Source organism: Vidua chalybeata, chromosome 1 (assembly GCF_026979565.1).
Source record: "Vidua chalybeata isolate OUT-0048 chromosome 1, bVidCha1 merged haplotype, whole genome shotgun sequence".
NCBI lineage: Eukaryota > Metazoa > Chordata > Aves > Passeriformes > Viduidae > Vidua > Vidua chalybeata.
This window is the reverse complement of record NC_071530.1, coordinates 152771524-152782413: the sequence shown is the minus strand read 5'-3', so window position 1 is coordinate 152782413 and position 10890 is coordinate 152771524. Positions and strand designations below refer to the sequence as shown.

Genomic DNA, 10890 nt, shown 5'->3' with positions numbered 1-10890 from the left:
CCCCCTGGGACCCCCCTGATGTCACCTGGACCCCCCCGGGACCCTCCGGGACCCCCCCATTGTCACCTGAACCCCCTGGGACCCCCCCGGTGTCACTTGGACCCCCCCAATGTCCCCCCATTGTCACCTCCCCCCTCAGGACCCCCCCGGGGTCACCTGGGACCCCCCCAATGTCCCCCTGTTGCCACCTCCCCCCATGGGACCCCCCCCATTGTCACCTGAACCCCCCCGGGACCCCCCCACTGTCCCCCTGTTGTCACTCCCTCCATGGACCCCCCTCAATGTCCCGCCCCCCCCCCATGGGACCCCACGGTGTCACCTGGACCCCCCCAATGTCCCCCTGTTGTCACCTCCCCCCCATGGGACCCCCCCCCAATGTCACCGCCCCCCCCCATGGGACCCCCCCATGTCAACTGAAACCCCCCCCGGGACCCCCCCGGGGTCACCTGTGCCCCCCCCGGGACCCCCCCAATGCCCTCCCAATGTCACCTGTCCCCCCCCAATGTCACCTGTGCCCCCCCCGGGACCCCCCCAATGCCCCCCCAATGTCACCTGTCCCCCCCCAATGTCACCTGTGCCCCCCCCGGGACCCCCCCAATGCCCCCCCAATGTCACCTGTCCCCCCCCGGGGTCACCTGAACCCCCCCCGGACCCCCCCAATGCCCCCCCAATGTCACCTGTCCCTCCCTGGGGTCCCTCAATGTCACCTGAAACCCCCCCGGGACCCCCCCCGGGGTCACCTGAACCCCCCCCAATGTCACCTGTCCCCCCTCAATGTCACATGCCCCCCCCCAGGGACCCCCCCCCAATGTCACCTGTCCCCCCCCGGGGTCACCTGAACCCCCCCGGGACCCCCCCCCAATGTCACCTGTCCCCCCCCTGGGGGTCACCTGAACCCCCCCGGGACCCCCCCAATGCTCCTCAATGTCACCTGTCCCCCCAAATCTCCCCCCAACGTCATCTGCCCCCCCCCAGGGACCCCCCCATTGTCACCTGTCCCCCCCCGGGGTCACCTGAACCCCCCCGGGACCCCCCCAATGTCACCTGGACCCCCCCCAATGTCCCCCTGTTGTCACCTCCCCCCTGGGACCCCCCCCCAATGTCACCGCCCCCCCCCATGGGACCCCCCCAATTGTCCCCTGTCCCCTCCCCCAATGTCCCCTCCCCCAATGTCCCCTCCCCCAATGTCCCCTCCCCCAATTGTCCCCTGTCCCCTCCCCCAATGTCCCCTGTCCCCTCCCCCAATGTCCCCTCCCCCAATGTCCCCTCCCCCAATGTCCCCTCCCCCAATTGTCCCCTGTCCCCTCCCCCAATGTCCCCTCCCCCAATTGTCCCCTGTCCCCTCCCCCAATGTCCCCTCCCCCAATTGTCCCCTGTCCCCTCCCCCCGCGGTGAATTTGGGGCCCCCCCCGGGGGGTCCCCGCTGACCCCTCCCCCTCCCCCCTCCCCCCCCCCCCCCCAGGTGCGGCTGCTGCCCCTCCCCCACCCGCGGGCCCGGAGCGGCCCCGGAGCGACCCCGCGGTGAGGGGGAGGGGCGGGGGGGGGAGGGACCCCCACCCAAATTAGGGGGGAGGGGCAGGGGGGGAGAGACCCCCACCCTAATTGGGGAGGGACCCCCACCCGAAATGGGGAGGGACCCCCACCGGAAATTAGGGGGGGAGGGGAGGGACCCCCACCCAAATTGGGGAGGGACCCCCACCCGAAATTAGGGGGGGAGGGGCAGGGAGAGACCCCCACCCTAATTGGGGAGGGACCCCCACCCTACATTAGGGGGGAGGGGGAGGGAGAGACCCCCACCCAAATTGGCGGGGGGGGGAGGGGCAGGGGGGGAGAGACCCCCACCCAAAATGGGGAGGGACCCCCACCCAAATTGGGGAGGGACCCCCACCCTAAATTAGGGGGGAGGGGAGGGTCCCCCACCCAAAATTTGGGGGGGGAGGGGCAGGGGGAGACCCCCACCCAAATTAGCGGGGGGGGGAGGGGCAGGGGGAGAGAGACCCCCACCCTAATTGGGGAGGGACCCCCACCCTACATTAGGGGGGAGGGGGAGGGAGAGACCCCCACCCCAAATTGGGGAGGGACCCCCCACCCTAAATTGAGGAAGGAGGAGTGGGGGGGAGGGGACCCCCACCCAAATTGGGGGGGCTTGGGGAGGGGGTCACACCCAAATTGGGGAGGGGGGAGGGACCCCCACCCAAATTGGGGAGGGACCCCCCCCCCCCAAAATTGAGGAAGGAGGGGTGGGGGGAGGAGACCCCCACCCAAAATGGGGGGGAGGGACCCCCACCCCTAATTGGGGGGGCTTGGGGAGGGGGTCACACCCAAACTGGGGGGGGGTGAGGGCCGGGGAGGGACCCCCACCCAAATTGGGGAGGGACCCCCCCCCAAAATGAGGGGGGAGGGGCAGGGAGGGATGGACCACCCCCCAAATTTGGGGGGGCTGGGAGTTTTTGGGACCCCCAACTCAAATCGAGGGGGTCCTTGGGGGGGGGGAGGGGTCAGGACCCCCGACTCAAATTGGGGGGCCCTTGGGGGGGTCCCTGACCCACATTTTGGGGGTCCCTGGGGGGCTTTGGGGGGGAGGGGACATGAGGGGGACAACCCCTGACCCCTGACCCCGACCCCAAAAGAGACCCCTGACCCCAATCCTTGACCTCTGACCCTTGACCCTTGACCCCAACCATGACCTTGTCACTGACCCCTGACCTCAACCCTTGACATCTGACCCCAACCTTTGACCCCTGACCCTTGACATCTGACCCCAACCTTTGACCCCTGACCCCCTCACTGACCCCTCACCCCTGACCCCTGACCCCTGACCTGTCCCCCACAGGTCCCTGTCCATGCCCTGGTGGCCACGGTGGCCTCAGTGACCCCTGACCTTTGACCCCTGACCTGTCCCTGTTGCCATGGTGGCCCCCCAGCAGCGCTCGGTGGCCCTGGGGCTGTCAGTGACCCCTGACCCCTGACCCCTGACCTGTCCCTGACCCCTGACCCCGACCTGCCCCTGCAGGTCCCCGGTGGCCCCGCGGCGGTTGGTGGCCCTGGGGGTGTCCCTGGTGGCCCTGGGGGTGTCCCTGGTGGCCCTGGGGGTGTCCCTGGTGGCCCCGTGGTGGCGCTCGGTGGCCCTGGGGCTGTCAGTGACCCCTGACCTGTCCCTGCAGGTCCCTGGTAGCCCCCCAGCAGCGCTCGGTGGCCCTGGGGGTTCGGTGGCCCTGGGCGTGTCCATGGTGGCCCCGTGGCGGCGGTTGGTGGCCCTGGGGCTGTCCCTGACCCCTGACCCCTGACCCCTGACCTGTCCCTGCAGGTCCCTGGTAGTCCCCCAGCAGCACTTGGTGGCCCTCGGGGTGTCCATGGTGGCCCTGGGGGTATCTGTAGTAGCCCTGGGTGTCCATGGTGGCCTCGGGGTGTCCCTGGTGGCCCTGGGGGGTTCAGTGGCCCTGGGGATGTCCCTGGTGGCCCTGGGGGTGTCCCTGGTGGCCCTGGGGGTGTCCCTGGTGGCCCTGGGGATGTCAGTGACCCCTGACCCCTGACCTGTCCCTGCAGGTCCCTGGTAGCCCCCCAGCAGCACTTGGTGGCCCTGGGGATGTCCCTGGTGGCCCTGGGGGTTTGGTGGCCCCGGGGGCGTCCCTGGTGGCCCTGGGGCTGTCCCTGACCCCTGACCCCTGACCCCTGACCTGTCCCGTCCCCGCAGGTCCCCGGTGGCCCCGCGGCGGCGCTCGGTGGCCCTCAGGGTGGCCACGGTGGCCCTGGGGGGGTCGGTGGTGGCCCTGGGCTGCGGGGCGCTGGCCCAGCCCCCCCGGCGGCGCCGGGCGCGGCTCCTGCTCGAGGGCGTGGCCAGGTTCTGCAGGTGGGGGGTCCCGGGGGGGTCCTGGGGGGGAATTTGGGGGGTCCTGGGGGGGTTTGGGGGGAATTTGGGGGGTCCTGGGGGGGAATTTGGGGGGTCCTGGGGGAATTTGGGGGGTCTTAGAGGGGATTTGGGGGGGCCCAGGGGGAATTTGGGGGGTCCTGGGGGGGTTTGGGGGGTCCTGGGAGGGGTTGGGGGGAATTTGGGGGGGGTCCTGGAGGGGTTTGGGGGAATTTGGGGGGTCCTGGTGAGGTTTGAGTGGTCCTGAGGGAATTTGGGGGTGCTGGGGGAATTTGGGGGGTCCTGGAGGGGTTTGGGAGGGAATTTGGGGAGCCCCGGGGGGGGTTTGGGTGGTCCTGGGGGGAATTTGGGGGGGCTTAGAGGGAATTTTGGGGGTCCTGGGGGGGATTTGGGGGGGCCCAGGGGGAATTTGGGGGGGTCCTGGAGGGGTTTGGGAGGGAATTTGGGGAGCCCGGGGGGGTTTGAGTGGTCCTGGGGGGAATTTGGGGGGGTCCTGGGGAGGTTTTGACAGAATTTGGGGGGCTCGGGGGGAATTTGCGTGGTCCTGGGGGGAATTTGGGGGGTCCTGGGGGGGTTGGTGGTCCTGGGGGGAATTTGGGGGGAATTTGGGGGGTCCCAGAGGAGTTTTGGGGGTCCCGGGTGGGTCTGGGGTCTCTTTTGGGGTCTCCCCCAGAATTGGGGGGAAGTTTTGGGGGGATTTGGGGGTCCGGGGGGTTTGGGGGTTTCCAGGGAGCCCTGGGGGGGTTTTGGGGGGTCCCAGAGGGGTTTGGGGGGTCCCGGGTGGGTCTGGGGTCCCTTTTGGGGTGCCCTGAACCCCCCCCCACGCCCCCCAGAATTGGGGTGTTTGGGGGAGGGGCTTTGGGGATTTGGGGGGTTTATGGGGGGATTTTGGGGTCTGGGGGGATTTGGGGGTTCCCAGGGAGCCCTGGGGGGTTTTGGGGGGTCCCAGAGGGGATTTGGGGGGTCCCGGGTGGGTCTGGGGTCCCTTTTGGGGGTGCCCCTGACCCCCCCTGTGCCCCCCAGAATTTGGGGTCTTGGTGGGAAAGTTTTGGGGGGTTTTTGGGGGGATTTTGGGGTCCAGGGGGATTTGGGGGTTCCCAGGGAGCCCTGGGGGGTTTTGGGGGGTCCCGGGTGGGTCTGGGGTCCCTTTTGGGGTGTCCCCCAGAATTGGGGGATTTTGGGGGATTTATGGGGGGATTTTGGGGTCTGGGGGCGATTTGGGGGTTCCCAGGGAGCCCTCGGGGGGGTTTTGGGGGGTCCCAGAGGGGATTTGGGGGTTCCCAGGGAGGTCTGGGGCGCTTTGGGGGGTCCCAGGTGGGTCTGGGGTCCCTTTTGGGGTGCCCCTGACCCCCCCGTTACCCCCAGAATTGGGGATTTGGGGGGAAATTTTGGGGGGTTTATGGGGGGATTTTGGGGTCTGGGGGCAACTTGGGGGTTCCCAGGAAGGTCTGGGGAGGTTTTGGGGGGTCCCAGAGGAGTTTTGGGGGTCCCGGGTGGGTCTGGGGTCCCTTTTTGGGGTGCCCCTGACCCCCCCGCGCCCCCCAGGTCGCTCTCGGTGGGGCTCCGCATCTCCCTCGATTATTGGTGGACGACCAACGTGGAGCTGCGGGGCCTGGAGCAGGTGGGGGGGATTTGGGGGGTCCCGGGGGGTCCCGGGGGGCTTTGGGGAGGATTTGGGGGGTCCTGAGGGGATTTGGGGGAGATTTGGGGAATCTGGGGGATTTTGGTGGTCCTGGGGGGCATTTGGGGAGTTTTGGGGGGTCCTGGGGGGCATTTGGGGAGTTTTGGGGGGTCCTGGGGGGCATTTGGGGGGGATTTGGGGGAGATTTGGGGGGTCCTGGCAGGTATTGGGGGGGATTTGGGGGAGATTTGGGGGGTCCTGGCAGGTATTTGGGGGGGATTTGGGGGGTCCCAGGGGCATTTGGGGGGGATTTGGGGGGTCCTGAGGGGTCCCGGGCGGTCCTGATGGGCATTTGGGGGGGATTTGGGGGGTCCTGGGGGGCATTTGGGGGCGATTTGGGGGGGTCCTGGCAGGTATCTGGGGGGGGATTTGGGGGGTCCCAGGGGGATTTGGGGGGTCCTGAGGGGATTTGGGGGAGATTTGGGGAGTCTTGGGGGGATTTGGGGGATCCTGAGGGGTCCCGGGGGGTCCTGGGGGGCATTTGGTGAGGATTTGGGGGGTCCCGGGGGGATTTAGGGGGGATTTGGGGGGTCCCGGGGGGATTTGGGGGATCCTGAGGGGATTTGGGGGAGATTTGGGGGGTCCCGGGGGGATTTGGGGGGTCCTGGGGGGTCCCGGGGGGTCCTGATGGGCATTTGGGGGGGATTTGGGGGGTCCTGGGGGGTCCCGGGGGGGATTTGGGGGGGATTTGGGGGGTCCTGAGGGGATTTGGGGGAGATTTGGGGGGTCCTGGGGGGATTTGGGTGGTCCTAGGGGGCATTTGGGGGGGGGGATTTGGGGGATCCTGAGGGGATTTGGGGGGAATTGGGGAGTCATGGGGGGATTTGGGGGGTCCTGGGGGGCATTTGGGGAGTTTTGGGGGGTCCTGAGGGGCATTTGGGGGATTTGGGGGAGATTTGGGGGGTCTGAGGGGGATTGGGGGATCCTGAGGGGTCCCGGGGGGTCCTGATGGGCATTTGGGGGGGATTTGGGGGGTCCCGGGGGGATTTGGGGGGTCCTGAGGGGTCCCAGGGGGTCCTGATGGGCATTTGGGGGGTCCTGGGGGATTTGGGGGAGATTTGGGGAGTCATGGGGGGATTTGGGTGGTCCTGGGGGGCATTTGGGGGCGATTTGGGGGGTCCTGGCAGATATTTGGGGGGGATTTGGGGGGTCCCAGGGGGATTTGGGGGGTCCTGAGGGGATTTGGGGGAGATTTGGGGGGTCCCGGTGGGATTTGGGGGGTCCTGAGGGGTCCCGGGGGGTCCTGATGGGCATTTGGGGGGGATTTGGGGGGTCCTGGGGGCATTTGGGGGCGATTTGGGGGGTCCTGGCAGGTATCTGGGGGGGATTTGGGGGTCCCAGGGGGATTTGGGGGGTCCTGAGGGGATTTGGGGGAGATTTGGGGGGTCCTGAGGGGATTTGGGGGGTCCTGAGGGGTCCCGGGGGGTCCTGATGGGCATTTGGGGGGGATTTGGGGGGTCCTGGGGGATTTGGGGGGGCCCGGGGGGCATTTGGGGGGTCCTGGGGGGCATTTGGGGAGTTTTGGGGGGTCCTGGGGGGCATTTGGGGGGGATTTGGGGGAGATTTGGGGGGTCCTGGCAGGTATTGGGGGGGATTTGGGGGGGTCCCAGGGGCATTTGGGGGAGGGATTTGGGGGTTCCTGAGGGGAATTTGGAGAGTCCCAGGGGGACTTGGGGGGTCCCAGGGGGATTTGAGGAGGGATTTGGGGGAGATGTGGGGGGATTGGGGGGATTTGGGGGATTTGGGGGGGATTTGGGGGGTCCGAAAGGGGATTTGGGGGATTTGGGGGGGATTTGGGGGTCCCTGAGGGGATTTGGGGGAGATTTGAGGGGTCCCAAGTGGGATTTGGGGGTGAATTGGGGCAATTTGGGGAGAATGTGGGGGGAAATTTGGGGAGAATGTGGGGGGAAATCTGGGGAGAATGTGGGGGGAAATTTGGGGGGATTTTGGGGGAATTTGGGGGGATTTGGGGAGAATTTGGGGAGAATTTGGGGGGAATTTGGGGGGATTTGGGGAGAATTTGGGGGGATTTTGGGGATTTGGGGGTTTTGGGGTCCGGGGGGATTTGGGGACACCCCCGGCCGTGTGTGACCCCTGCGTGACCCCTGTGCCCCGAGGAGAGCCCCCCCCTTACCTGCCAGGGGTGTCACACCTGTGTCACACCTGTGTCACCCTCACCTGTCACACTCACCTGTGTCACACTCACCTGTCACACTCACCTGTGTCACACCTGTGTCACACTCACCTGTGTCACACCTGTCACACCTGTGTCACCTGTGTCACACTCACCTGTGTCACACCTGTCACACCTGTCACACCTGTCACACCTGTGTCACCTGTGTCACACTCACCTGTGTCACACCTGTCACACCTGTGTCACACCTGTGTCACACTCACCTGTGTCACACCTGTCCCAGGACAGCCCCGTTTACCTGTCGGCCATGTCACACCTGTCTCACCTGTCTCACCTGTCCCAGGACAGCCCGGTTTACCTGTCGGCCATGTCACACCTGTCTCACCTGTCTCACCTGTCCCAGGACAGCCCGGTTTACCTGTCGGCCATGTCTCACCTGTCTCACCTGTCTCACCTGTCCCAGGACAGCCTGGTTTACCTGTCGGCCATGTCACACCTGTCTCACCTGTCTCACCTGTCCCAGGACAGCCCGGTTTACCTGTCGGCCATGTCACACCTGTCTCACCTGTCTCACCTGTCCCAGGACAGCCCGGTTTACCTGTCGGCCATGTCGTGCTGCCACCGCCGCGCCGGGCAGCGCCTCCTGCAGGGGGCGCTCTCCAACGGCGGCCTCTACGTGAAGCTGGGCCAGGGGCTGTGCGCCATGGACCACCTGCTGCCACCAGAGGTGACAGCGACACTGCGGCCGCTCGAGGACAGCGCCAGCCCCCGCGGACACCGCGAGGTGACACTGGGGACACTGGGGATACTGGGGATACTGGGGATACTGGGGACACTGGGGACACTGGGATACTGGGGATACTGGGGATACTGGGATTGGGGACATGGGGACATGGACCACCTGCTGCCACCCGAGGTGACAGTGACACTGCGGCCGCTCGAGGACAGCGCCAGCCCCCGGGGACACCGCGAGGTGACACTGGGACATGGGGACATTGGGGACACTGGGATTGGGGACATGGGGACACTGGGGACACTGGGGACACTGGGATTGGGGACATGGGGACATTGGGGACACTGGGATTGGGGACATGGGGACACTGGGGACACTGGGGACACTGGGATTGGGGACATGGGGACATGGGGATACTGGGATTGGGGACACTGGGATTGGGGACACTGGGGACACTGGGATTGGGGACATGGGGACACTGGGGACACTGGGGACACTGGGATTGGGGACATGGGGACATGGACCACCTGCTGCCACCAGAGGTGACAGCGACACTGCGGCCGCTCGAGGACAGCGCCAGCCCCCGGGGACACCGCGAGGTGACACTGGGGACACTGGGAATACTGGGATTGGGGACACTGGGGATACTGGGGACACTGGGGATACTGGGATTGGGGACACTGGGGACACTGGGACACGGGGACACTGCGGACACAGCTGCCCCCCGAGGTGACAGTGACACTGCGGCCGCTCGAGGACAGCGCCAGCCCTGGAGGATTCCCCAGTGTCCCTCACCTGTCCCAAATGTCCCCTCACCTGTCCCTCACCTGTCCCAAATGTCCCCTCACCTGTCCCTCACCTGTCCCTCACCTGTCCCTCCCCTGTCCCTCACCTGTCCCTCACCTGTCTCTCCTGTCCCTCACCTGTCCCTCACCTGTCCCTCACCTGTGCCTCCCCTGTCCCTCCCCTGTCCCTCACCTGTCCCTCACCTGTCTCACCTGTCCCTCACCTGTCCATCCCCTCTCCCTCACCTGTCCCCTCCCCTGTCCCTGCCCTGTCCCTCACCTGTCCCTCACCTGTCCCTCACCTGTCTCTCCTGTCCCTCACCTGTCTCTCCTGTCCCTCACCTGTCCCTCACCTGTCCCTCACCTGTCCCTCACCTGTCTCTCCTGTCCCTCACCTGTCCCTCACCTGTCCCTCACCTGTCCCTCACCTGTCTCACCTGTCCCTCACCTGTCCATCCCCTCTCCCTCACCTGTCCCCTCCCCTGTCCCTGCCCTGTCCCTCACCTGTCCCTCACCTGTCCCTCACCTGTGCCTCCCCTGTCCCTCACCTGTCCCTCACCTGTCCCTCACCTGTCTCTCCTGTCCCTCACCTGTCCCTGCCCTGTCCCTCACCTGTCCCTCACCTGTCCCTCACCTGTCCCTCACCTGCCTCTCACCTGCCTCTCACCTGTCCCTCACCTGTGCCTCACCTGCCCAGGTGGACGAGCTGTTCCTGGAGGATTTCCAGACCACCCCTTCCGGAATGTTCCGCGATTTCGACTACGAGCCCGTGGCTGCCGCCAGCCTGGCCCAGGTGCACCGAGCCACCCTCCCCGACGGGACCCCCGTGGCTGTCAAGGTGTGACACCTGGGGGACACCTGGGGACACCTGGGGACACCTGGGGACACCTGGAGGGACACCTGGAGGGGACACCTGAGACACCTGAGGGGACACCTGGGGGACACCTGGGGACACCTGGGGGACACCTGGGGACACCTGGGATACACCTGGGGACACCTGAGGGACACCTGAGGGACACCTGAGACACCTGAGGGACATCTGGGGGACACCTGGGGACACCTGGGGACACCTGGAGGGGACACCTGAGACACCTGAGGGACACCTGGGGACACCTGGGGGACACCTGGGGGACACCTGGGGACACCTGGGGACACCTGAGGGACCTGGGGACACCTGGGGACACCTGAGGGGGACACCTGGGGTTGGACACCTGGGGACACCTGGGGGACAACTGGGGACACCTGAGGGACACCTGAGACACCTGGGGACACCTGGGGACACCTGGGAGGCACCTGGGGGTCACCTGAGGGGGACACCTGGGGTTGGACACCTGGGGGACACCTGAGGGACACCTGGGGACACCTGAGACACCTGGGGACACCTGGGGACACCTGAGGGACACCTGAGGGACACCTGGGGGACACCTGAGACACCTGGGGGACACCTGGGGTTGGACACCTGGGGGACACCTGAGGGACGGGGCGGGGCCGGCCCCGCCCAGGTGACCCCGCCCCCCCCAGGTGCAGTACCTGGACCTGCGCGATCGCTTCGAGGGCGACATGAGGACCCTGGAGCTGCTGCTGCGCCTGGTGGAGTTCATGCACCCCGACTTCGCCCTGGGCTGGGTGCTGCAGGTGAGCTCACCTGGCCACACCTGGGCACACCTGGGATACAGCCGGGATACACCT

At 67.0% G+C, this 10890-nt stretch overlaps 1 protein-coding gene across 1 annotated transcript in view; it reads left to right on the top strand.

Annotated features, from left to right (window-relative positions):
• Positions 1-1467: 1467 nt before the first annotated feature.
• ADCK5 (aarF domain containing kinase 5) overlaps positions 1468-10890 on the top strand; it is a 35121-nt gene continuing 25698 nt past the window's right edge. The window contains exons 1-6 of the mRNA XM_053959501.1: positions 1468-1521; positions 3695-3850; positions 5414-5489; positions 8267-8467; positions 9899-10039; positions 10723-10836. Of these exons, the coding sequence (XP_053815476.1) occupies positions 8291-8467; positions 9899-10039; positions 10723-10836 (432 nt within the window). The 5' untranslated portion in view covers positions 1468-1521; positions 3695-3850; positions 5414-5489; positions 8267-8290. The remainder of the gene's footprint in view (positions 1522-3694; positions 3851-5413; positions 5490-8266; positions 8468-9898; positions 10040-10722; positions 10837-10890) is intronic.